Source organism: Agelaius tricolor, unplaced genomic scaffold (genome assembly GCF_023055355.1).
Source record: "Agelaius tricolor isolate 1412-34295 unplaced genomic scaffold, bAgeTri1.0.p SCAF_3, whole genome shotgun sequence".
Classification (NCBI taxonomy): domain Eukaryota; kingdom Metazoa; phylum Chordata; class Aves; order Passeriformes; family Icteridae; genus Agelaius; species Agelaius tricolor.
The window spans coordinates 35,343,543-35,371,476 of record NW_027269263.1 but is presented as its reverse complement, the minus strand read 5'-3'; the positions used below and the strand labels follow the sequence as shown (position 1 = coordinate 35,371,476).

General features: G+C 38.8%; 1 protein-coding gene across 5 annotated transcripts; it reads left to right on the top strand.

Annotated features, from left to right (window-relative positions):
• The first annotated feature begins 702 nt into the window (after positions 1 to 702).
• CPSF6 (cleavage and polyadenylation specific factor 6) lies at positions 703 to 27,714 on the top strand. 5 transcript variants are annotated; one of them, XM_071423452.1, is made up of 11 exons: positions 703 to 860; positions 11,351 to 11,560; positions 12,718 to 12,821; positions 13,567 to 13,712; positions 14,365 to 14,538; positions 15,613 to 16,117; positions 17,321 to 17,413; positions 18,407 to 18,522; positions 18,861 to 19,014; positions 19,608 to 19,802; positions 27,298 to 27,714. In XM_071423452.1, the coding sequence occupies exons 1-10, from the start codon at positions 801 to 803 to the stop codon at positions 19,795 to 19,797; spliced, it is 1,752 nt and encodes a 583-aa protein (XP_071279553.1). In that variant the 5' UTR covers positions 703 to 800; the 3' UTR covers positions 19,798 to 19,802; positions 27,298 to 27,714. The 5 variants fall into 5 exon arrangements, with proteins under 5 accessions (XP_071279553.1, XP_071279550.1, XP_071279549.1 ...); XM_071423449.1 differs by having other exon boundaries at positions 710 to 860; positions 19,611 to 19,802; XM_071423448.1 differs by lacking the exon at positions 27,298 to 27,714 and adding an exon at positions 19,937 to 27,291 and having other exon boundaries at positions 710 to 860.
• Positions 27,715 to 27,934: the final 220 nt, after the last annotated feature.

The window sequence follows — 27,934 nt, the reverse complement described above, 5'->3', positions numbered from 1 at the left end:
CAGGCTTCTTATTGTCAGCTTGTGATAAAGTATAAAAAGCAGGTTTATTTTTGGACGTGGAACATAATGTACAAAGCAGAACATAGCCTATTGTGTAGAGCATTATGTGCACTGCCCGTCATAAACCAGGAGATGTTTCCAAAAATCACCTGGAGCTTAAACATAGATCTGGGTAACAGAGCATTCATTCAAAATTAATTTGAAGCTGTCTTGGAACCCTAACAGCTCTGAATGCACAACAAACCTTAACACCGAAAAAAAGAACACCGCTTGATTTGACACTAATTATCTTCACTTTGTGATGTTAAAAAGAGAGCTCTGCAGCGGCACAGTATAGTCCTGGCTCAATGCAGTTCGGCGTGTGCCTGTTCTGTGTTCTTTCCGCTCATTTTACTGCGCTCCGGAGCCCAGCGCTGCCCTCTTTGAAGGCGCAGCACGGTGCTCATGTTTCAGCCGGCAATTTCGGTTCTTGGCTGCGGAGCACCCAGCGCGCTGTGACTGTGTGCGGCACACGATCCTGTGCCCCGCAGCGCCGACACGGACGGCACCGCCCAGCACGGCAGGGCACGGCACGGCATAGAGCGGGACCGGGCCGAGGCGTCAGGCGGCCCCGGCGGGCGGGGCGCGGGCGGGGCGCGGGCGGGGCGGGGGGGGCGGGAGGAGCGGCCCGCTGCCCGCCGCCGGCGGAAGCCCCGCTGCGCCGCCGCGGAAGTGACGCCACGCTCCGCCTCCCCGCTCCCTCCCCCTCCCGGCGGCGGCTCGGGAGCCGGGCGCGGCTGGCGGCGGCCCCGGGTGGGATCATGGCGGACGGCGTGGACCACATCGACATCTACGCCGATGTGGGCGAGGAGTTCAACCAGGTACGCGCGGCCGGCGGGCGCGGCCTCTCCGCCGCGCTCCCCGCCCTCGCTCGCCTTCGTAGCCGCGCCGCCTGCAGGGCCCTCAGCGCGGCGGCCGCGCCGCCGCCATTGTTCAGGCGCTCCCGCCGCCGCCGAGCGCGGGGCTGCGCGGGGCCGGGGCGGGCGCGGCCTCACGCCCGGGCCGCGGGTGCCGGCGGCGGGCCCGGCTGGGCGGAGAGCGCGCCTGGCGCTGAGAGGCGGCCGCTGCCGGCGGGGGGGCCGAGCGCCTTCCTTCCTTCCGTCCTTCCCTCGCTTTTTCGGTTCTTACCAGCCTTCCTCCCTCTCGGCCTTCCCTTCTCAGGGGCCGCTCCAGAGGGGTCTTCCGTGCCGGCTCGGCGGACGGGACCCTCCCGGATGCGGCGGGGAGAGCGGCCCCTTCCCGCCGGCGGCCGAGGGGAAGCGCTGCCATTGTTCGCAGATGAATCAAAAAGCCGCCGAGCGGCGGCTGCCTCTCGGCCGCGCTTTGCGGGGGAGGCGGAACTCGTGCAGCTTTATTCTGCATCGCTGGAGAAACTATCCAGCTTCTTATATTTTCTTTTTTGTTCGTTTGTTTTTCTTGCTTGTCATTATCGTCCATTTTAAAAAGTGGCGCAAGCCTTTTTTACAGGACAAGTTCATATTTTGCTGAGGAAATATAGATGAAAAAAAGAACTTCTCTGGATTATAAGTAGTTTTCTAGTTTTTCTACTTTTCTGGTTTTTTCTCTTTTTTTTGCCCCTCATCTTTACCAAATAGCCGTGTGCCAACTTTTCCTACCGAAACGCGGTGTTTGTATCAGTTTTGCATGCCATTTGCCCTGTTAGCCAGTGCTGCACTTCTCCAGGTTGAGTTGCCCCAGATTGCTTTGTTCCTGCCCCAGAGCATAAATAACCGGGAAGAACTGCACTTTCACGCACTTACGGGGCCCAGCCGTATGCCCTACGGAGAACTGGGAAATAAGTAATGGCTTTGGAATTCACAGGTAGCAGTAACTTTCTTAGCAACTTGTAGCTTTCTCAGAAGACTATTTCTTCAGATATCGATTAATACAGTAATTCTAAGTATTAATAATCTCATAAAGGTATACTATGAAAGAATGCCATACTAAAAGGAGATGATGAAAAGCGCTGATTTGCTCTTAGCTTGTCTGCATGTGAAGGTTTCTCCCTTAGAGTTGAAGACCCACTGTATGAATTTAAACAGGAATGAACTCTAGGACAGACATCATTCAGCAGAAGAGTACGTTTTTTGAGATTCTGTGATAACTTGAATTTGGTTTAGTCGATTCTAGATAAAACCGATAACAAAGCAGATTTTTCAGGGGAAAAACCCTCACTTGAATCTGGTATTGTTTGTGTAATTTCGTGTGTGCAGAAGCCCTCAGAGTATAATAGTTACGTGCTGTAAATATAGTGTAAAGAGATAGTGCTGGAACAAAAGTGATGGGGATGATCTGTTTCACTCACACGGTCCTGGTCTACTCAGGTCATCATTACTATTGATATTCTCTATAACCATGGTGGTATGAATGAAGAGAGTCTTGTTATAATTTAGTTTAGCTTAATCCAGCAGGCAGGAAAACCTTTTGCTTTTTTCACTGTATTCACCCCAGTTGATTCCCTCTTCGGTTTGCATTTCTGCAGTCTGTTGTTCCAGTTCATAAATCTTGCAAAATATAGGGCAGAAAGGTGAGAAGAGGCTAGTGCCCTTTTTCCATCAGCTTGGATTGAGGAGTTGGTTTGTTTGTTTGTTTTAGGGGGGTTTCTTCTGTGTTTTTATCTGTGTCACACACCCCCAAAAATTGCTGTTTGTTCTTTTCCAGATTTCATTTCTGTGACTTTCTGTTTAAAGTAATATTGTTGAACTGAGCAAGTGTTGAGACAATATAAAAGTTTTACTGTAGGAGATTGATGCCTCTGCACTCTCCTATTTCCTTCTGTCATATATAAAAGAAGGCGAGTTGTATTAGTTACTGCCTCTTAATTCTGACATAATTGAGAAAAGGTGCATAGAAACTTTTATTCATGAAGTGCTGTTCCTGGTTTGAAGCTGAGAGCTTAAATTGATAAGATGGAACATAATTCTGTGGATGTGTGAAGATGACAAATAAAAATATGTTTTAGGGAGAAAGTAATTTGCATTATTAATTTGGTTATGTAGACAGCATTTTACAAACACCATATTTGTAAAATAAACTGTCTTTATCTGTTAAATGAATTTGTTTTTTGATTTTGTTGCTCTACAGTAATGCGACTTAATAATATAATAATATTATTAAAATTGGAGTACAGAAACCCTTTCCACTGGTTTTGGCGGTAACAGGGACTGAAACAGGTACTGTGGAGCTTGCTGTTCTTATGTAAGCAGTACATAACTGTATTTATACCCAAGCTGGGACAAGACTTGTGTTTGCATCTGGAGTTAACCCTTCATTTAGGACTTGTGACTGGATAAACTTCCCTTGTTTGTTTTGTCTTGTTCTACACCTCAAGGTACTCTTCTTTGAGGCTATTCTGGGATTTTTTAAATGCCTTTTTTCCAAGCAGGTGGAAGATAAGGTTCTGCTTGATTAGTGCTAAATGAACCATAGGTTATAAAGGTGAAATAAAGACCACAGAGCCATGGGCTTACAGGCTGGCTAAGATGCATGACAGCTGTAAACTGTCTTGGGTTGTATTTAGTATTGGTTGCAATGAGCTGACTAACTTGATATTGGATATTTTGAGTGAAAATGCATCTTTCCTATTCCAGCTGAAGCTCATTGTCATTGTTGCCTCTTACTCATTTATTAACTTACTTCATCAAAATATTATTTTTTGTCCTTGGGCTAACAGCTTTAGTCAATTTAGTCAATTTGGCTCTGACCAATTACATTTTTGTTTAAATTGTGGTTTCTTTTTTTTCCTCTTTTTCTTGGAAAACTTGGTTGAGTAATTTTTCATTTTTTTCTTCTAAGCTGACTTCCCTATCCAGCAGTCTTATCTATATATTTAAAATCTCATTTTGAGGTGACAGCTTCATAAATGTAGTACTTCCTGCATGCATTGCTTGTGCCCTGTTAGAAATAGGTATTGCATGGACTATTTTACCTTAAGCATCTCCCTACATGTTGCACATCTTGCTCTTCAGGAGAGGGAGATCTGTGATGCTTGTTAGAACTGTGACCAGCATGTCAATAGCTGGAGATGGCATTTTCTCAAGGGCAGAAGACCCTCAGTATGTTTGGGATGCTTTAGGAAATATTAGGGTGTGGTTTGATACACAAAACCCTACAATACTGCTGTGTGGTGCAGAGATAATAAGGAGCTTGTGTAGGAGGCCAGTTTTGGGTCTGACCTGAGGCTGCCTGCCAGTTTGGCCAACAAACTGGGTTGTTTTTTTATGATCATGAAAATTTGACCATGTGTTATCAAGTTCCCTGATGCTCTGATCAGCTTTGCATTTTCATGCTTGGAGGGTTTTTTTCCACATGTCTTTGTCCTTTCCATGTATGTAGTTAAACAGTAAAAACTTTTATTGTACACATGTAAAAATCTTTCTGATCAGAAAGAGGATGCAAAAGAATTGAAGCATATAATATTTTAATGCTGTGGACAAGGTGCTTACTTTGTTTATACTCTTAGTGAGTAAACTTGGATAGTTGCATTGTGGATATGTCTAAACATGCCTGTAGTGTTCTATTTTGATATTTAAATGCTAACAAATTAGGGATGAAAGACTTTGTATTTTGTAACTGGATGATAAAACTGATTTAGATGGAATAGCAGTTAAGAGGGTAATTATCTGAAAACTACAGTGTCTTAGGAATGTGTTAGTTACCGTCTTCAGATCTGTAACACAAAGGAATTTTTTTGTGTGTGATAATTAATAAAAGCTAGCATTTAGTGGCCAGTTAAAGCCAGTTATTAAGAACAGCTTTTATATCAGAAAGACAGGTGTCTTATCATGAGAGGGGATGGACACCTTGTGGTATAATAACTTTCTGCTCAGTAGGGCTGTCCTGGTCAGAAAAAACATAAGCTGGCAGATCTGCATGTGTTATAAAATATGTCCACAATGTGTGATGGCATATGCATTTTGTCAGTTCTGCTGAAAGGGGCCCTGGGAAGATCTAACTTCTGTATATTGGTAAATATCAAACTGCAGAAAAACTTCAGACCTTCTTATCTGGCACCTCTTCACTTTGTTTTAATGTGAACAGTGATACTACGTATGTTTAGTTTGTATTTTTGACTACTTGTGACTGTTTAGTTATTCTTTGTAACTCTGTAATTACTCTGTAATTTTTACTTACAAGGGATCAGGTTGCTTAAATTTTAGTGCTGTGCTGTTTGTCAGGCCAAGAGCATTTGGGCCTGTAGAGGAAATGTGAATCCTATGGTCTAACAAACTTGTCCACTTCTGCCATAGGCAGTTTGCTATCTTAGAAGTATCAAAGACCTCCTTTTTTGTTAATGTTCCAGTTTCTATGTTCAGACAGTTAATCAAGACCAGAAAGATTTTTATGTGTTTAACTTGTTATTCTTCAGGACCTACAAATTTATTTTTTTAAAGTGAGGATACTAACATGTGTTTAGAGTTTTTGACCACAAATATGGTAACTTGAGTGAAAAAAACAGTAAGGGGAAAGCTGGATAGTTTAGTTGTTTGTTTTGGGGTTTTTTTTCCCCAGAAGCAACAGTAAATATTTTTAATGAAACTTTATTTACCTCACTGATTTTTTAAATGTGCTTTTTGAGGTGTCAGTTAGTGTTTAATGCTTAAATTGGACAAAATTCTGCAGAAAAGGCAAGTCTAACATATGTATGGACAGCTTAAAGAAATTTTACATGACAACAAAAGCAATTTCCAAAACAGCACTTGTAAAGGAAGTAAGTGGTTCTCTGAAGCTCAGACGAGCATGACCACTAAGTTCCAAATAAGAAATAACATGTTAAGTTTTTCCCTTCTGGACAGTGAAGTTCATTGTGTTCATGTCTTTCATATGGGAATGTTTCACCCAATGCCACCTATTAGCACAGAATGTGGAATTTCAGTCCTGATTTTATGATGAAGTATTTCTGACTGTGGTCTAGTTAAAACATAGACTTTGGAAATTGCATTGCTGTCTGATTTAGTTTTAGAGGGGGCCAGAACAGCAGTTCTCACTTTATTTCTTAGCATGTTTATCTGCAAGACTGTGAGTTACAGTAATTGAGAAGAAATAATTTCTCTTCATGCTTGATGTTCTTCTTGTAACTGAGAAAGTTGGAAGAGGTGAGAACTGGTTCCTGATACAGGCAGAGTATTTGTTTAAATAGCTGAGACTAGGGAAGTAACACTTCCTGTCCTTTTTTCCCCTCTTCTGCATCTGGGAAGGAAGGGTGTGTTTAGGTAAGTTTCCACAGAACAGGTATGAAAGAGAAAGGGTTATTGCATCTTGTGCAACATCCACCAGGACAGCTCTCTTCTGTTTACACTTGGAGTTGCTGGTTCAGGTCATTCTTAATCATCAAAGCACACACCTTGCTGATAGATTGGTAAGTGAATGAATTCCATGCTGGATGCAAAACCAGCATGATGTGAGAAGAAAGTCTAGTGAACAACATCAGGTTTTCTCTTGTGTCCTTATTTATTTAAATTAAGACACTGGTGCTATTGGGCCTGCCCTGCCCCCTCTCAATTACATGCAGACTCTGCTGTCTAAATAATTTTCTCTCTCCACTGATGGAGACCTGAAAGCCTGTGTGATACAAATGATCTGTTTCAAAGGACTTTCTTGTTGCAGCAGAACTGTGGACTGCTGCCCACTCTGGTGTTGTGGCAATGTTGACCTCAGAGAGATAGGTTAGTGTACATACATCTGCTGTAAGTTTGGTAATTGTGTTTTTGCATCTGTCTACCAAGACTAAATTCTACTTCCTTGAAGTAATCATTCATATACATAGATGACTAGAGTTACTGTACATTTAGCAGAGGATTTCCTTAATTGCCCTGTGACATCAGCCTTAGTCTAGCTGTAAGATGTCATGTTTGGGCCTGTCTCAGACAGTTCTGTGTACCTGATTTCATTAGCTATGATGGTAGGAGGAATCAAACTGAGAACTGGATAGACTAGGTGAAATATGAAACCCTTAATTTAATTGTGATAAGCTTACCTTTAGAGAGAGATTTTTCTATTGAAGTTTATTGGGACGATGCAGTTTACTGAGGGTTAAATGCACTTGATTGACAATGCCAAAATTCAGTTTACCTGTTGGGGTTTTTTTCAATTATATTATTTGTTTTAGTTACATTTTCCCTGTATGAGCAGTAGTTGATAATATTTTTATATTTTTAAGACAGTGGATCTTCTGATCATGGTTGTGGATATCTTGGGTTTACAGCAAGCATTTCCACCTTTGCGGCCTGTGTTTTGTGGAGTCCAGTTTGGTTATCTCTAGCTGCCATATATGGTACCTTGAACTATTCTGTCTAGGATGCTTCTGTGAGTTTCTGGATACAAATTCATAGTGGGTGCTGAAATATCTCTGATACCAAAACCTGGCGGAGGGAGTTTCTGTTCTGCAGGAAGGTATGAGAGTGCAGGGAGCTGAGGGAAGTTGGCTCGGAGGGGCAATTGCTGCTTGTGGATGGACTGGGCATTGGTCAGCATGTGGTGAGCATCAGTGGTTATGCATCACTTTACTGGCTTGTGCATTATTTCATCCCTTTTTGTTGTCTTCTTTTTCATCATTGCCATTATTCTTTTATATTTTACTTTATTTCAGTTATTAAACTGTTCCTGTCTCAACCCACGGGTTTTACCTTTTCACAGATTCTCTTCCCTGTTCCACAGAGTTTGGGGGGTGGAGTGAGCAAATGCCTGTGTGGTACTTAGTTACCAGCTGGAGTTAAAGCACAATAGCCCTTTTTTGATCACCCATCATGGGGCTTGACAGGTTGAGAAAACAACAAATCTGACCAGAACATGCTAGAACAAAATTGCTTTAAGCATTTGTTAATTAGTTTAATAGTCGTTGGACACAATGTTGAGTTTATGCTCTCAACTCTCAAGCAGTTGTTCTGCTTGTTCTCAGAGCTCCATCGTTTAACTCCTTACTTCCAACGTGTGCTTCCTGTTGTGTTGTTTTTCACCTGTGGGAACTGGTCTGATGTTGTTGTGTTGTGTTTTAACATGAGCAGTCTGGTCTAGTGGAAGATATTCCTGCCCACAGCAGGGGACTTGTAACTAGATGGTTTTTAAGGTTTCTTCTAACCCAAGGCATTTGATGATCTTGTGAACACTAGCATATGATACTACAGAATTGCTGGTTGTGAAAGTAATCTGTTACTTGTACTCAGCTCTGCTGTCATCTTTGTACTTTGTGAGTGATCTATTGTAAACTATTAATGATTACACCTTTTACCTTTCATCCTCTGAGACTTAACCTGTGGAGGAGTCATGATCCTACATATTCCCCTTCTCTGCCAGACTAATGACAGTAGCTCTTGAAATTTTTGAATATCCTTGGGATGTTGAAACGTGGCTCTATTGCCAGGAATCATGATTGTATACCAGGTCTTGGTTAGGGTTAGACAACTCTTTGCAGCTACTCAAACTGTGTGACAGGCACTGTGGCTACTCAGGCCTTTGTGGCAGGTGCTGCAGGTGCTCAGACCCTTGCAATGGGTGATGCAGCTGACCCAGAGCACCAACCCTGCTGGTATCAGTCACCCCTTCTCACCAGGAGAAATGGACACAAGAGAGTTTGTTTAGCAAAGGAGAACAAAGCAGGGCCATCACAAGAGCAGGAGGAAGAGATGGAACAAGAGGGAACCACTCAGTCCCTATCCCTGAGAGAGCTGTGGGATATGCAAAGAGATTACAGCCATCACCCAGGTGAGCAGGTGATCACCTGGCTGCTGGGATGCTGGGGAACAGGGCTTGTAGCTTGGAATCAGGGTAGGGAAATCAAGCAGCTGGGATCACCTTGTAAGGAAGGGGGCATTGACAAGGTGATTAGCAAAGGGCCTCAGCCTTCGGGAGGTGACTCCTGTGGAGTGTGAAGGAAAGACATCCCTTCAAGGAAGATGCTCCCTGTCACCCAGGGCCACCACAGAGGTATCCAGTACCTTTGTTATGACCCAGACAGTGTGCAGTCACCCACAGACCCAGAAGAATTCCAGTGCCTGTGATCCTTGTGGCAGCTTGTCCGAGCATGCCATTTTCATATGCTGTGTTTGCAGGAGTGTATGGAGTGCACAGGGTACCCCAGTGCCATCCAGCTCTGCAGGGGCAGAACCTATTTCTGTTTCTGGAGAGAGAGGGGAACCCAACAGCTGACTAAACTGGAGGCTGAAGTGAGCCGGACCGGGAACATGTGGCAGAAGCACTGTCTGTGTCTGGCCCGAAGGTTCTGGTTCCCTGGCACAGAGTGCCTTAGGAGAGGGTATTTCAAGGACCCAAAAGGTGGATGTTCAGTACCACTGCTTTGGAGGTGGAGGAAGTTAAGCAGCTGCCTGCCTTGCCTGTTCTCTCAGAGGACACTTCTGTTGGGCTTTCTGAAGGTCAGAGAACAGGTGCTGGTCGCTACCATGGCGCTGCAGCAGCATTGCACCAACTGAGACTCCGTGATTCCCATTCACAAGCTGATTTATCAACTGGAGAATCAAGCAGTGATCAGCAGGACCATATGGCCTGGATAATGGAGAACCACAGTGAACTATGGTGGCCTGAATGAAGTCACACTGTGGCTGAGTGCTGCTGTACTGGGCATGCTGGAACTCTGATATGAGCTGCAGTCAAAAGCTGCCAAGTGGTTTGCCACAGCTGACATTGCTAATGTGTCTCAATAGCTTTGACAGGCCACAATTTACTTCCACTTAAAGGAATGTCCAGTAGACCTAGAATCCAGTGCCCCAGGGGTGGAAACACAGCGCTGCCTATTCTATGGACTGATCCAGACTGCATTAGAACAGGGTGAAGCTTTGGAACACCTGCAATGCATTGATAATATCATCATGTGGGCCCATACAGCAGCAGAAGTTTTTAAGAAAGGGAAGAAAAACGTCCAAATTATTCCAAAAGCTGTTTTTACCATAAAACATAGCAAGGTCAAGGGACCTGCATGGGATATTGAGTTTCTAGGAATAAAATGGCAAGATGGATGTTGTCAGATGCCAATGGATGTCATCAACAAAACATCAGCAATGTCTCCACCAACTAGTAAGAAACAAACACAAGCTTTCTTAGGTGTTGTGGGTTTTTGGAGAATGCACATATTCCAGATTGCAGTCTAACTGTAAGCCCTCTCTATCAAATGACCTGGAAGAAGAATGATTTCAAATGAGGCCCGGAGCAACAAAAAGCTTTTGAACAAATTAAATGGGACATAGTTCATGCAGCAGCCCCCAGGCCAGTCTGGGCAGGGCAAGATGTAAAAAAGTGCTCTATACTGCAGCCAGGGCAAATGACCCTACCTGCAGTGTCTGACAGAAAGCACCAGGAGAGACTCCAGGCCATCTCCAGCCCTCTGATATGGAACTGGGGAGACTGAGTATCTGAGGCCTCCTATACTCCTGCTGAAAGAGATACTGGAGTCCAATCAAGGAGCTGCTTTGGAAGGGATTGGTGCTGAAGCACAGCTCCTCCAGCTCCCCAGTGACTGCCAGGGCTGGGCTGGATGTTCAAAGGGGGGTGGTCTTCGCATCGTGTAGCTGGTGCTACATGAAATAAATGGGTTGCAGTGACCATATAGTGAGCTCAAATAGGATATCCCAGTTGCCCAAGAATCTTGGAAATCATCGTGGACTGTCTAAAAGACAAAGATGTCAGAATGTCACTAGACGAGGAGATAACACGTGCTGAGGGACCCCATTATATAATAAACTACCACAAAATGAGATGCAATATACCTAGTTTATTGATGGGTCCTGCTGTATTATAGGAAAGCATCAGGTGGAAGAGCACCATGCCCAGTACATAAACTGGTGGGAGTTGGGTGGACGAGGCTGATCACTGCTCAGACACAGGCAGTTTATTTTATTTCAGTTTTGAAACTTTTCTTATCCCACAAGTTTTATTTTTTTCTGATTTTTCTCATCTGTCCCATGGAGTGTTTGGGGAGGGAGAAGTGAGTAAGCAATTGTGTGGTACTTAGTTGCAATCTGGGATTAAAGCATGAAACTTCTGCATTCTAATGTATACAATTCTGGGAGTAGGGTTTGTAGATTTTTTGATTTCTGCTTATATTACAAGGGCAAAAGTATTGGCATGGAAAACAGTGGCCAGAAGTATTTTTTTCCACATAAGTTTAGAATGTAGTGAGTGTTGTAAGAATTTTATATGTTTTGATGTGGAGGAAACTGGTGCTTAGCTTTTCAACAGGGATGTTGTGTCGGTGGTTGATCAGACTTACTGTGTCTGTGGAACATGGCAATTATCACAACTTCTGCTTCAATAAGTTTTAAGAGTAATACTAATTATAATCAAGATGTCTTTTTTATTTTAGGAGGCTGAATATGGTGGGCATGATCAGATTGATTTATATGATGATGTAATTTCTCCATCTGCAAATAATGGAGATGCTCCAGAGGATCGTGATTACATGGATTCTCTTCCACCATCTGTTGGGGATGATGTAGGTAAAGGAGCTGCACCAAATGTTGTCTATACGTATACTGGAAAGAGAATTGCCTTGTACATTGGAAATCTCACTTGGGTAAGTATCTTACTGCTGTTTAGTTGTAGACAGGAATTTTAATTATGGACGTAACTACTTGTAAAATTTTTTGCTTTAAAATGTTTTATTTGAAATATTATGTGTATCACAACCCAGTTGTTTTTGTTGTTGGTTTGATTTTCTTCCCTTTTCATTTGTGGTTGTGGGATCATTTTTCCTTTTACCTGAAACTCAAGAGAGCCTGTCTGGAGCTGTCGTGATGTCTTAAAAATCATGAAAGTCTTCAGTAAATATAAACTTGAGAGTTTCTGTCACATTTTAAGTGTTATTAAAGGATATTTGTGCTACTGTGTTCTTAAGGTTTTCAGAGAACCAAATGAAAGAAGAGAACAAGTTTAAACTGTTAAATACTTCATGCCTGTAAACACTTCAAGGTTACTAAACAGGCCAAATTTTTCCTAAACTCTTGCTGAAGGTTTTAGTTTAAAAGGAGGTTGCTCTGGGATTTTCTTGAAATTACTTTTCACATTTTTCCAGGGCCGTTTCCATCGGCAGTGACTCTTTCAGCATAACTGTTTTCAGGTATTTGTCTTGAGGCTTATTTCTCTGTCCCAGAAGAACAGGTTTATGATAACTCACTGAACTGAAGGTGCCCTTAGGAAAATTACTTTCATTAGAATGAAAGTATTTTAAAATCAATTGCAGTAAAGCAAACAGTGCAAGAGCTGGTCAGTGCTGAATTAAGTTGAGCTTTTATCTGGTTACATGAAATCAAGTTCTTCAGGGCCCACATATGCAAAATTCTATTTTAAAAGATAAATTTAAAAAAATTAATTTTTTTTCGTTTCTGATAATTTCTTACTGTGGGTGTTTTTATCATTAGTTATTACAGTACTTCAGGAGCTAACAGGTAAGTAAAGGACCTGACTATTGACTTAAGTTATCCCATTTTGAAGTACATGAATGGAATCAGCAAAATGTGCGTGAATTAGCTGAACTAATTGTTGAATTGTAAAATGAAAATGACTACTCCAAGAGTCAGAATATATTGACAGCCTGAATAAAATATTCCTCTGGATCAATTACACACACACACACACACGCATGCACACTCAAAAATCCATGGAAAATTTAGTTGCCCTTTGCCTGGTGTTTTAGATAAGCTCTCATAGTTGAATATTAAAAATATTTTTCAGTGGACAACAGATGAAGACTTAACTGAAGCAGTTCATTCACTGGGGGTAAATGACATTTTGGAGATAAAATTTTTTGAAAATCGTGCTAATGGCCAGTCTAAAGGGTAAGAACTTGTTTTTTTCTATATGTGGACTGAAGTTTGGGAGAGGAAGGAGTTCTCAATTTTCATAATTGTCAGTCTTTGAACTGCTCATCTTAGCTTATTGATCCAGAAATGATTTGGCATATAATTTCATACTAATGACTTAAGTTTCAGGTATAAATTTTTGTGATAGTACTGTGTATCTCATTAGTTTGTGAGTTGAAGCTCATTGGTGATCTTCATATAAGACTATTTCTAGATGTTTTTTTTGGTGTGGTAGTGATGTTTGTTTTTCTTCAGTGTAAATGCTGTTCTCCCAGCCTTCATTATTCAATCTTTCTTTACATCTTTATTTTCTATTAGCTATTTAAAGTAAGTACTTGAGCCCATTTTTCACTGGCAACCTAAATTTCACTGCTTGAATGTGCCTTTCTGTCTCTTTGGCAGCAATGAGCACAGTGTATGAGTGTATGCTTAATAACTTCATCATATGAATTCATTATGTAGTCTCTTGATTCTCTGCCAAAAAAGCTGCCTTTGTTGGGATAAATTTTGATGCATCCTGTACTTGCTGTTTTGTTTCCTTCTTTTATGTCCTAGAATAAATTATTTTATCTGTTCTGAAAGCTGGACTAAGACCTGTGAGACATTGTTGGTGTCTAGTTGTCAAGTATTCCTTTGCTTACTGTGTGTAATCTTTTTCATGAGATGTCAGGATGTCAGAAAATGAACAAATTGTGGTGTAACTATTTTTCTTTCCTTTCAGGTTTGCCCTTGTGGGTGTGGGATCGGAAGCATCCTCCAAAAAGCTGATGGATTTGTTGCCTAAAAGAGAATTACATGGCCAGAATCCTGTTGTAACTCCGTGTAATAAACAGTTTCTGAGTCAATTTGAAATGCAGTCAAGGAAAAGTAAGCCTTTCTTAAGTGCTCTCTTGGAAAAGCAGAAAAAGTAGAATGGCAGGTTTTTAGCCCAGCATCTTGTAATTTCTACACAGTTTAAAATAGCCATAAAATACTTAGAGTCTGGGTGAATGAACTTCTATCTTTGTTTAAAGAAATCACTTCATACACTGAAGAGCTGCTGCATTCTGACAGAGGGTTGCAGCTTCGTGCAACTCTTGTCTTAACAGCTGTGGATGTTTTCTCAATTTCCTGTGGACATAATTTAAAAAAAAAAAGCTCAAGAGCATTTAGAAATTGAACATTTGTAGACAAACTGGACTAAATTCTGATGTGTGGATGGTCTGTATTTATGATACAATGGGGAAGAGTGGTTCCATGCTGTACTTTAGCACCATGTCTTGTGTTTCTCAGTGTGGTGTTGGGCTTCATTGAAGGAAGGACTAGCAGCCTCTCCAATCCTCTTCCTTTAGTATGAGGCTTAGTATTTTAGCAAAGAATGTTTTCCTTCCCAAATGCATCGGGTTTGCATACGGGAAGCAAATTGGTGCTCACAAGGTCACGCTTTAGCACTGCATAAAACTTTGGGTCAAGAGTTGAAATACTTCAACCTATTTTGATCTATGTAATGACATGTAATGTATGTGCTTTGCCATTGCAGCCACACAGTCTGGCCAGATGTCTGGGGAAGGTAAAGCTGGTCCCCCGGGAGGAAGCTCACGAGCAGCATTTCCACCTAGTAACAGAGGTCGGGGCCGTTTTCCAGGTGCCATTCCAGGTGGAGACAGATTCCCTGGACCGGCAGGGCCAGGAGGGCCACCACCACCTTTCCCAGGTACAATCATGCATATATGGAGTTCCAGTCTTACATGTGTTTCAATATGGCATACTTATTTGGGAAATGATTAAGATCAAGGCAATTCAGTAATGAGCCATAATCAGTGTTCACAGCTAGATTGTAGGACTTGACTGTTCATTTGTTGATATTCAACAGGAAGTTGGACCTAGCAAATTTGGTAGCAAGGCAAGAGCTTTTTTAGATACATTATTTATACAATGTCAATATACATTAGCAAGTAGATTTGACTTCAGTGTATGGTAGTTGAGATTTTGTGATTTGCTGTATGTGCTCAGAATTGCCTGTGTTGAGGAGTGTAAAGTAACTGATTTCCTTATTGTAGTACAAGTTTGCATGTGATCAGAAATTCAGCTTTGATTCATGCCCACTGAGTGGTCAGTTAGTAGGCACTTGAAACACCAGAAAAGGAGGTCTTCATGTTTAGTTAGGTATCTGATACAGAAGAAATACGTTAAACAGTTAGGTTTGCACTGCCGTGAAGTTCTTTTTTCAGCTGACATATTTTTTAGTAAATGTCATTCAGTAATAGATTGTCTGCCAACAGTCCAAGGGACATAGTCAAATTGAAAAAACAGTTGAGAATCTAAAGGAATGTTTGGGTACTGCAATTACATTACTTTCTCCAATGCAGCTTCTCCCATATTTTTAATATGTATTTTATCTGAAGCCCCACATGAATGACTAGCTGCAGTAAGATGTAATGTTTTCTAGCTTTTGTAATCTTCTTGAGGGTTTTGGAAACAACAGCAGGTGATTAAGTGATTTGAGGAGGGGAGTTATTGGTGTACAAGATAATGTTGTTCTTTTTAGATATCTCTGGGTGTCTGTAGTTTCAATAGCTACAGAAAAGTTAAAATTTTTCTAAGCTACTGGACCCAAAACAGGAACATGCATGTCTTGGACATGTTGCACAGTGTTCAGGGAGGGAGGGTTGGTTTCTTTTTTGTCATTGTTTTCTGGGGAAAAAAAAAAAGCCTGAAGAATTTTATTTCTTTGTATTTATTCACTCAATTTTATTTGTTTGTTGTTTTTTGTTTGTTTTTATTTTAGCTGGACAAACTCCCCCACGTCCACCCTTAGGTCCTCCTGGCCCACCAGGCCCACCAGGCCCTCCACCACCTGGTCAGGTCCTCCCACCTCCATTAGCTGGACCTCCTAATCGTGGTGATCGTCCACCACCACCAGTTCTGTTTCCAGGACAGCCTTTTGGTCAGCCTCCACTTGGGCCACTTCCTCCAGGCCCTCCACCACCAGTTCCAGGCTATGGACCACCACCAGGTCCACCACCACCTCAGCAGGGTCCACCTCCACCTCCGGGTCCATTTCCCCCTCGTCCACCTGGCCCTCTTGGGCCACCCCTGACTCTTGCTCCTCCTCCACATCTCCCTGGGCCACCGCCAGGTGCTCCACCACCAGCACCACATGTGAATCCAGCTTTCTTCCCCCCACCTGCCAATAGTGGCATACCCACTTCAGACAGCCGTGGCCCACCTCCGACAGACCCATATGGCCGACCTCCACCATATGACAGAGGTGACTATGGGCCACCTGGAAGGTGAGTTCTTTTTGTCTAATGTGTTTGGGTAGCAGATTTTACTCCTTGTTGGAAGCATTTGATTTTTTTTTTCCTTTTAATGCAAATGTTAGGAACAATTAGAAGTAGGGCCAGAAAGCATCCCAGCGATCTTGTAGTTTGCCCCTTTTAACTTCTCCAAGGGATTAAATCTGAGAAACATATTTGGAGCAGGAGGAAAATCCTGAGGTGCAACACCAGTAATCTCACTTCCCTTTTCAGCTCTGAACTGTTTGTCTTCGCTGTATTTGGCAGTGTCATCATTCCATGTGTTTTACATGTAAACTTATATATAATTTCTTATGCAGCAGCTTCTGGTTGTGCTTCTGTCTTAACTTGAAATTCTGACTTTTACCTGTATCATGGTGCTTTGCAGGCTGCCTTTTAAGAATGCTCTCAAGTTTTCTTTTTTGAATATGTGCATATGTTGAGGTCATACCATTTTCATCTTTCAGCAGTGTTGCTTGTCCCTTTTTTTCTTCAGGATTTAATTAAAATTTAGTGTGTGTCTTAAAAGCCAGGTGTGAATTTACTGCAAGACTTTTACCTTCCTTTCCTATCAAGATGTTTCTGCTCATTCGGTGCAATCTTGCTGTGTTTGTAGCAGTGGCTTTTCCTGTGGTTAATCCTATCTGTGACAGAGTTCTTAAGTCCCTGACTTGACTTGTCAAGTTTTTCACATCTTGTTTGAAACATCTTTTTCATCTGTGATTTCAAGCATCTGTCTTGCTGCTGTTTCTTGATTTTCACCATATTTGTATTTGTCAAAAATTTTGGCATAAATTCTGAGACGATTTTACATAGTTAGATTTGAATTTTTCAGTAATAATTTTACTGCTAGCATGAGACATGCTTTTCTGGCTTAAAATGTTTCCTGCAAAGATACTGTGCTTTGATTCTTTTTTTACTGCAAAGTTTAAAACCCCCAAGCATTTGTGTACATGTGATGTTCATACAAAAAACTCTATAGAAATCCAAGCATTTGGCTTAATTGCCTAAAATATAAGACTATAAGGTGTTGGGTGTTTTTTGATGGACTAAATCAAGGTTGTCTGCAGTTTATAGAATGTCTGGGGAGGGAAGGAGTGGGAATAGGACAGTATAACTTACTGTCCAGTATTTTCATTAATAATGTTGAAGCTATCATCCATAACTATTTAAATTGTCATTAATTATATATCATAGGCGTTTCACTGGAAATAACATGTCCATAAGAGAAAAATTACATATTCCATTCTATGGGAGGCACACGAAAAATAATACTCAAAACTCAGGGAGGTATGAATTTTTAGACATTTCCTCTTATGCTAAACTGGCTATAGGATCTTGTTCCACTTCTTGCAATTAAGAGGATAGCATTGCTTATTATTCTGCATTTTCTTTCTACCAGAAGAACTAACACTGTTCTAGAAATATCAAGCAGTGGGCCAGTTTGACAGTCTCAGCATTTATCTCTTAACACATTTCTCCAAATTTTCTATGTGACACAGAGACTGGCTAATAGGACACTGCAAAACTTTTGGGAAAATTTAGGTTTACTTCTGTTACTTTGCAAACCCTGTATAGGTAGCTGATAATTGAAGTGTAATGAGTACAAGGATTCTGCTTTATTGCTTCCTCCTTACTGTGACTAGTAGGGAGATTAAATTGGAGTACCTTAAACTTGACCAGAAATTTAAGAAAAAAAAATTGCTGTAAAATGCTGACCTATCATTCAGAAAATTGAGTGTTTTAAAGATGATAACTATATTTGTTTTTCAAAAGTTACAGCATTCTGGTCTTAGTTAAGATCTGGGAAACAGGATCATATAGTTCTGATTCCAGTACTGTTATGAAAATTTTCTCTAATTTTGCTCAAAGCTGCATTGCCTATGTACATGTATTTCCACATCCATTCAGTTGGGAATATCTATTTATGTACCTTCAAGGATTTTACGAAAATTGTAAATATTTGTCAAGCACAATATTAAGTGCTGCCGAATGTTTGAAATAGATGGGATGAACAAAAAAAAAGTCTATTTATACAGCAATGTCTTAATTGTTTTTTTGGGGTTTTTTGTTTGGTTGGTTTGTTGGGATATTTTTGGGGTTTTTTTTAAGCTTTCAGGATTTTGTATTGTAACGATGGTCCTTAACCAAAACCAAACCCAGATCCTGCTTTCTTTTCTGTTTGTCACTGCTTAAAATTGCAAACTTGGATTGTTGAAATTGCAATGATAGCTTCTGAAGTTCTCCTTAACATTTTAAAAATACTAGTTTTATTGCTTGCAGAGAAATGGATGCTGCGAGGACACCTCTAAGTGAAGCAGAATTTGAAGAAATCATGAATAGAAATAGGGCAATCTCAAGCAGTGCCATTTCAAGAGCTGTATCAGATGCCAGTGCTGGTTAGTAAAACTCAATTAATGGGTTTGTTATTCTACCCAACTGAAAAGAATTTATAGGATTTTTTAAAAATTAGGAATCTGAAAGGTCTGAAGCCACATTTTCCTGATAGAACGCTGAATTTAGATACAACTTATGACTGATTTTGTGCTGTGCTTCAGTTAGTTTCTAAGAAAACCTTCTGAGTACTGATCAGGACAGTATTTTAATATTTGGTGTTAGAGTAAATTGTCTAGATGGCTGTTGAAGAGAAGATACTCAAAATGGTAATACTCTTACAGATGAAAATCTGTGTTTTAATTTGCATAATTTTCTGATCTTGATCTTACATCATTTTCAGGGGACTATGGAAGTGCTATAGAGACCTTGGTAACTGCGATTTCCTTAATCAAACAGTCCAAAGTATCTGCAGATGATCGCTGCAAAGTACTTATTAGCTCTCTTCAGGACTGCCTTCATGGAATTGAGTCCAAGTCTTATGGTTCTGGATCCAGGTAAAACTTTCCTCTTCCATCTGCTCTTACTTAAAAAAGAGAAGGTGTGGTGCAGGACTAGTTCACAGAGAAGAAACTAAGGCTTGTAAGAAGTCAGTGATTTGCTGAGTTGCACAGGAAATATGTGAAGGAACCAAATAAGGCTTTCCTGAACCTAGGAAAGCTGCCTTTTAATTAACCCTCTTTTCAAAATTGATCTGACTAGCTTCAATTTAACTCTTAGTTTTATTTATTGGTTTTGGCCCATATTTTCCATATGCAGATTAGTAGCCATGTTGTAGGTGATCATTTGATATGTGGTGCATTTCCCCCAGCTGATTTCAGTCATTGTCCATTCTGAGTCTGTACTTTGACTTTTCCTTGCTACATTAGAAAGTGGGAGCCCCTTACTACCTGTAACTGAGTTCTTAGCCACCACTCTTTGTACCAGGCATCTTTAATGTTCCATACAAAAACATACCTGCATCACAATGAACAGATCTTACCCTTATACCTATTTTTGATCAAATTCATACTCGTAAGCAGACTACAAAACCGGCATGGGGATGGCAAATATTTTGAAGAAAAAAAATTAATGAAGTAATTTCTTTTAGAAGACGTGAGCGATCCAGAGAGAGGGACCACAGTAGGTCACGAGAAAAAAGTAGGCGGCACAAATCACGTAGTAGAGACCGTCACGATGACTATTACCGGGAAAGGAGCCGGGAGAGGGAGAGGCACCGCGATCGTGACAGAGATCGTGACAGAGAGCGGGACAGAGAGAGAGAATATCGTCACCGTTAAAGAAGGTGAGCATTTCTTTGGTCTTCTTCAACCTGACTGGCTTACTAAAATAACCACTCTAGATTGGAGATTATTTAGACCATTCATGTCTGTATTTAAATGATCCTTCAGTATGTACTGAATCACTTTCTTCTTGCAGCACCTGACATGAACACAGGTAAGCAATAACAGGTAATTAACTCATCTTGGGAGGGAGCAGGTATTTGTGAAATTATCTTCTACATTCTGCATGCCACTTCTCTTATTTTGGCTGATAATAGTGTTCCCAGTTTTTATGAAATGTGATTGAACCACTCCTTAAAAAGGCAATAAGTCAGACTGTTCTCTTTGTAATCTTGAAAGATTATATGAGTTTTACAGTTTTATTTCTTAATTGTATTTAAAAATACTAATTTTGTATTTTAAATTATATTTCTGTAAAAACTGTAGCACTTAGCCCTTCATAGATTGTGTGTGGATTATTTCAGTGTCCATACAGTTGTCCTTGCACAGGTGCTGGTGGTGATTTTGTGGGTTTTGTTGTTTTGTTTTGTGTTGCCTTTGTTTTATTTTTTTCCTGGTGAGTTTTAGTCAAATTCAGGAAATATAACCAGATTTTGTTCTTTATGTTATGAAATGTGACCTGTCAGTATCTTCTGCCTTCTAGCTAAATCCAGGTATTAACCTTCAGTAAAATTTATTATCAGTTGCTGCCCACCACCCTGATTTTTTAGTCTGTCCCCCTTCTGGTAGTAAAGTCATTTTCTGAAGACTAGTAAACAAATATGTAACACTAGAATTGATTCTTTTCTGGTTGTTCACAAACTAACATGCTCTTTTATTTCATGTATCTGAAGTCTTGTATGCATCAAATGTCTAGACAGCTAGAGTAGCATGCTAAACAATGATTTTTTTCAATGCACTGCTTTAAAATACATAGAAATGTTGACATTATATAATGTACCATTTTTAGGGTTGATTTCTAATTCCCATGATTCCTTATATTTGACAATTGAAAAAAACCAACCCTACCTAGTAGTGACTCTATAGTGGCCTTTTCTCTTCTTGAAAGAACCTTCCACTGCATCTGCACTGAAATTGAAGCTTGTAGACGTGCCTGTCTGCCCAGCTTCCATTTCTTACATTTAACTTCAGATTTAGTTTCCAGATTTGCATGTGTTTTTTATTCATGGGAGTTCATTTATAGATGTTACAGAGCAAAACTTACAAAAGTCAAATAAAATGTAGTATAGTCCTAAGTGAAAATACAGTTCTGTATGTGTTAAATGTTAGTTTTTCAGTCAGGCTTTTTGTGTCACTGCCACTCCTCTGGGAGAGAACAAATTATGGTAGTAAATGCTCTAAGTGTGTTGAGAGTTAAGTGGGATGTTGTCTCAGGTTCATATACCAGCAGGGGACACAAAAAGAAATAACAGATTTAAAGAAGGGGAATCAAAGGCTTAAATAGGAAGGTGAAACATGGCAGCTGAAATAAAGTTGGCAGTATATTTCTGTTAGTGCTACTTTTTGCCATTGAAAATGGATTGGTAGAAATATTTCTGGAATTTAGTAAAAAATCAACTCTGGTTCTTAATTGTAAAATAAGAGAATGTAAAATTACAGATATAACAACAGTAAATGTAATTTCTTTTGTTGAACTGGGTTTTTACCTTTTATAGTAGCTGCATATTTTTGATATTTGCAAATAGTTGTTACTAATAGAGGTAACCATTGAGTTGAGTAATGGCTACATTTCCAGAGTGTTTTCCTTCTGGTGGAGATGAATAAAGCATACTAAAAATGCCTAATAGCCTGGAATGAAAAATGAAAGATAATTTTTTTTAACCCTTGGCATAGTGTACTGATCTAGCTTTGATTTTTGTGTATTTAATGTTATGCACATAGATACAGATTTACTGTGCCAAGTACAGATTTCCTACTCTTAGCCCGAGAATATATGTCAAACAGCATTAGGTTGCATTTTATAATTTCTGAAGTATAATTTGCACTGAGGCTGTGATTTCAGTCTCAGTTCAGGTGGGCTTTATATTTGCAAGATCCTTCAGCTTTGTTGTGTGCTGGGATTTCTCTTTTCTTTCAAAAGGGGACTTGGTAAGATTCCCTTGTGCAAAGAAAATAGGTCCTAAGAACTTGATTTAAATGGCAAATTTAGTATACTACATGTAAATTAAAACATTTGGTATTTTTTTAAGTTAAGTTGTAAACAGTTTGTCTTGTTGCTGTCTTAACGAAGAAGAGCTTTATTGTAGTTTTGTTTTTATATATTTATACACACACACGCACATATAAAAGAAATACAGTTATCTCCTGGTTTGTATGTTTCATTTTCACTAAGATGTATGTTCCCATACATTTTTTGTTTCATTTTTTACATTGAATAATATTCATAAACTGATTTAACACTCAGTCATTTAATAAATATCAACAGTGCTGAAACGAGTTATTCCCCATATTACTGTGTTTTGCCAGAAAACATGAAGTTGCCTCTGTGCCTGCACCCTATGAATGGCACCTATATTTCTCCTTTATTGTGTACCTATAGTCATGACTGTGATACTGTACTGGCATTTTTTCCAAAATGTTACACGTCTAGTTCAGAAAGATTCTAAGGGTCCATTGTGAAAACTTCTGTGAACAGTGAAATTCTGTTTGTTCTGTATTACATTTATAGAGATGGGTTAAATTGGAATAACTTACAAAATATGTTTATAACAGCAAAACTTTAAAAAGTTTAGTTGTACCATATCAGGTATTTACACTTCTGTTTGTACACTTCATGACTTAAAATCAAATTGTTGCAAGATTTTTGTGCCTTCACTTGAATGAAACTTTATGTACATTGACAACCCATTCTCCTGAATTACTATAAACTGAATGCTTCTTTGGAACATCTTGCCTTTGCTCATAGAAAGCAAATATAAATATAAAAGATACTATTTTTGTAAATAATAGAACAATGGATTTAAGACAAGTGTCTAACCTGTATAAATCAAAAAAACTGAGAACCCAATAGAACGATATTTAGAAGAATTAATGTGTACAAACAGAATAGTAATGTAACTTCATCAGCATGAGTCCTGACTTGTTAGGCAGAATTTTTTTTTAAACTGAGAATCAATAATGTATTTCTAGCTGATACATTGTCTCAACCTTAATCTGTCTGAATTTTTATAACTGCTGAATGTTAAGTTTTTCATTTTATGTTTTTGTTACTGGGTTGATTATTTCCTATTTAAACTGGATTTGGATTGAATTGCAAAGACAAAACCACAACATTGTAACAGTTGATATGTATGTAGACTTTGTACTCCATATTTCATGTTTATTCTCTGATATTTCTGCTCTCAAACCACTGTAAGCAAAATAATTTGAAGTTTGAGGCTTGTATGCTTCTTCTGCTCTCAGATCACTCTGAAATTACTTTCAGCTTTAGAGTGATTCAAGAAATAACATGGTTGGAATTTTTTGTGTTAGTAGGAGGGGAAATGATACTGATGGCTTACATAGTACATAGTATTCATTATATCTTTGCTTCTCTAAGTTCGAATGGTTCTGTAACTATGCTAATAACCACTTAAACATCAAGTGAAGTATGAAATTAGCCTTTTAAGAAAACTTGGAATGAATTGGCAAATGCTTGCTTTTAATAGGCTATTTTTAATAATAAGCTTCTAGTTAATATTAAATGAATCATGTGGTAACATTGTTCAAGACCTGGGTATATATACCTGTCTAGAATTATATCAGGTCTCAGTGTTGAGCTATTATTGATATTGTTTACCTAATTTCTTTTTTTTTTAAACTGTGTGTTTTATGTGGGGCTGGCACTATTCCTCTGTGTTTAGCATTCACCAGAGAAATGATGCTTTGTGCATCTGATTCAGTATTTGCAATCCAGCATAGCATGAATAGAGGCAAGCAGTGCCACTGGTTTATGTGCTTCTTAAAATCTGTTTTAACCATTACTCTGGTGCTTTGCAGAAATACAGAGTTTGTCTATTAATGTTCAGTGATGAATTGATTTTCTTGAGGGTGAAACAAGGATTTAAAAAATGAATAGAATATCTTATGCTACTTATTTTCAAATGAATAACTTTTATTACTTTTTTCCCATAAATATGTTGCTGTAATTTTACTGACTTCTGAGGTGTGTGTAGACACACTTATATTTTTTTGTTCCTCATATCCTGGGCTTCTTTATTTGTGAATTCATTAGTTTTGACAAATTTGATCTGTGTGAAAAGTTCCCTAAGAAACTTTTATGCATATGAAATGCAGTAGTGAAAATGTACAGTAATGAAAATGAAGAACCAATGTTCTTCAAAGAATGAAAAAAAAAACTTTTTTACTTTTGCTCATTGTGGTTTGAGAACTAAGATTTCTTTTTACCAAAAAAAGAAAGAGGAGACACATGTGGCAGCTTGATCTACCTTTTTGTCTCTCCCTCATATATGAATGTGAAAAATACTTGCCAATAATTAATATCTTTTTAACCTCTAAACTAAAGATGGAATTTTCTGAACGCACCTCTCTGTTCATCAGTTAGTTTTGATGAATAGACGGGATGGGATAATAGAAGAAAGATACCTGACAAATTAAGTTAGTTTAGGAGGATTTCACCCCCCCATGTAAAATTATTGATATACAGTCATGAAATTGTTGTTGTGTTGATCTTAAATTATACACTAAGACTGAGCAAAGACAGCAGGTAAGTACACTCAAAATAAGAGGGGGTAACAGGTAACAAATGTGAGAAGATGCTAGTGCTGATAAAATGGTCTGTACGTGTATAGTGAACAGAACAGAACCACATGAGTATCTGTGCTTACATGCTGAAAGACAAATAGAAAGTCAAGCTTGAAATTCCTTCTTGCTCACTATGTTACAGCTAAAGCATCAGAATATTTGGGGTATTTTGTGATGTTCTGGAATGTAGGTTAAATTAAAAAGACATTTTTGGCTTTTAAGCTGGTATTTTCTCTGGGATTTTTTATTTGTATATTGCTTTTTCTTCATGTATAGAATAAAATAAAGGAGAATTACATGAAGTAATTCATAGGAGCGTCTAGGATATAATAACAAATGTATCTTGTGCATTTTACTGAAATGTGAACATGTGAGATTGAAATCCAATCTCTGAAAATAAACTACTATAATAAAACTTGAGGGTTGTATGTATATACAGCTTTAAAATTGCTGTAGAATTTTCAAAATTTTAAGGGCTGTTTAAAGCTTTTATGTGAATATTTGGATAATTGGAATTAAAGGGAAAAAGTAGAGCTGCTATAGCAAGATGCTTTTGATATATATATATATATATAAGAAATCTGCTGGGGTTTTGTTGTAAGAATGTGTTTTTGTGGGTAAAAAAGTGTTCAAGTTGCATCTTGCATAAATATAGAAATATTTGATCACTCAAGTTCTGGGATTTCATTTGTGCAATGTTCTGGCATAAACCCCTAACTTTTAAACCACAAAATTTCTATTCAACACCTAAGTCTGAAATTTGGAGAGAGTTGGTAAATTTCGGTAGAAATGCTGAGAAACTGATTGCTGTCTGGTGTTAAATTGTACAAATCTAACACGTGCTTGGGACAGATAGCTTATGTATGAGCTTGAGGCAGATGGAAAAGATGCCAAGAAATACTGATTAGAGATTAAATTTTTTAAAAAGTTTTTTGTTTCTTCAATATTCTACTTGCTTGTAGAATACTGAAAAAAGCTGAGCATGCAGGTATAATTCATACAGATTTATTTCTTTTTGGAACCACAAGAGTTTCCAGTTTTGCCAAGATATAGTGGCAGAATACTTGGAACTGAAATGTAGACTACTTTGGATTTTAGTTGGTCACGTTTTTAAAAATGAAGGCTCAGTGTGGCGCTGACCATCTTAAAAGCCCTATACCAAAAAGCATTAATCCTAAATTCACTTTATTGTGCATTCTTTAGAGTTCCTGTAGATCCATAAGTACCTTTACAGATATAGCAAATTATTCCCAGGAACTGAAGCTTTCTTACTAGTATTATTAAATCATATATAGGGTGCTTTGGATCTGTTAACTGTTGCCATAGACATAACCAAGATCCATAGTTCTGGCTGCAGCAATTGTATGATGAGAGCAGCAAATTCTGATGTGCATTCTCACAGCTGTCAAGTACTGACTTTCTCCACTAGAAAACTGAGATTCTCTCCTGTCTGTTTGTGCTAACTTAGCTCACAGCTCCGAACGTGTTTTTCTTGTGGAGGTAGCACCTTGTCACTTTGCTACTAATTATTTTCAGAAGTACATAACTCCCATGGAAACACTGGCCTCTGGGGAAGGAGCTTCCCCAAAATTAGTTGTTGATGCATTCAGGACCTGGGAACAAAATCTCTGAATAAGAGAAGACATTTCGCTTACTGATTGGGATTAGTTTATGTGCATACTATAGTGTATAGGATATACTTGGTTATACTTTGGAATTTTTAAAAGTTATTGTTAACAGTCATTTTGAGGAAATGAAGAAAAATTGCATACTTAGTTTTCCCAGCTTTGAAAGTATTTTACTAATAGAAGAATATTTGACAGCTGTGTACTGTTGCACGTTCATGAAATTGCTTCTCTAAATGCCTTGGTTTTCAAATGAATAATTTAATGTGTTGGGTTTTTGAAAGAACTTGATTGAAACTATTTTGAAATTGAGTGTTGAAATTGTGAATTATTAATGAAATTAAGATAGCTAATTGTTTTGTAATGGAATTCAACTGAAATCCAGTGTATGAAATTATACTATCCCAAGTATTTTGTGAACTCTTACAGTAATTAACTGTGAATTGTGTGGTTCCCTGATTTGCTAAAATAGATGAGAGCAGGAAGTAGGGCTTGGGGTTTTTTCAAGGGCAAGTAGGTGAGGAAACCTGCAAATCTACCTTGTGTTAATTGAAAAGTGGGTTCTTGTGCATAACTGCAAGTGTGTATTTTTAGATGTGAACCCCATCCAGCTTGCCACTAGTCTTTTGAAGTACTGGTGTCAGATTCTGTGTGCTTTTAAATGTTACTGAGCTGTGAGCCATCCGCTTCTTTATATAATCAATTAATTACTTAAATGTCAAACCATCTTAAAACTTATGTAAGTGGGCAGGTAAAAATGTAAAAATCTAATTGTGGTAAAATTACTTTAGATTCTTGTTCAGTTACTCTTGCAGAATGCATACTTTAGGAAGTGTTCTATATAAATTTGGCAGTCAGACACAGAAGCAGTAGTTATTTCTTTATCATCAATACTTTAACTGTGAAGTTTATATTCTTTCAACTTTGTTGTTCAACAACATTAATCTTATTTTTAATTACTGTATTAGAAAACAACTTCAAATGAGTAGCTACTGCTTCTGGGTGTTTTATGTTAGTTAACATCATGGTGAAGTAGATGCACAAGTTATGTATGTATAGATAAGCCAACAATTTTCTGTGTGTTTTGGGGAGTAGCAAAATCTACATCACAAATTTTGACACATTACAGCTGAAGGAAGAGGAACAGCGTGCAAGACAAGATACATTCTTCAAGGAAAGATGCTTGTCCAGCAGTTTGCTTCATGTGATTGAACTGAGCCTGTAAGGATTCATGGATAATATGAACAGGAATAGATCTGAATAAAGCAAATCTGCATACATGGTAACCAGTAGCTCTTTTACTTTTTTATGTTGCTTAACTGTTTTATTTGAGGGAAACCTGTGTGATTTAAACCTTATAGCTTTTGCAACTTTATTACTGGTTATATACATTTGGCAATTATAATGTGCAAGCAATTGAAAAAAGTCAAGTAAATGCTTGTTTTTATAGTAGTTTGTTCATGTTAAACTGTTCATATAATGTCTGTACACAGCACCACTGATTACAGTAGATGTAGTGTTGTAATAAACTGTTTATTGGGGCTGATGTGTAAAGCTGTTCAAGTTATTTGATGTTTACACCTCAGGGAAAGTCATGTGTTCAGCAATATTTAAAGATAATGTTACAATGAAAACATTGATGCTGTCTTCAGAAACATCGCAATAGTTCTTGCCTATGCCTCAACCTAATCTTGGATTCAGCGAGTTAAACATACTAATGTCGCGCTCTCCCACTCAATTTTGATACAAAAATAGGTGGTTACGTA

Bases quoted from the DNA above. Each gene is read 5' to 3' on its own strand.
- CPSF6 (XM_071423452.1), top strand. From the start codon at position 801: ATGGCGGACGGCGTGGACCACATCGACATCTACGCCGATGTGGGCGAG. The intron at 861-11,350 runs GTACGCGCGGCC...TTTTTATTTTAG, and splicing joins TGGGCGAGGAGTTCAACCAG to GAGGCTGAATATGGTGGGCA. The intron at 16,118-17,320 runs GTGAGTTCTTTT...TATATATCATAG, and splicing joins GACTATGGGCCACCTGGAAG to GCGTTTCACTGGAAATAACA.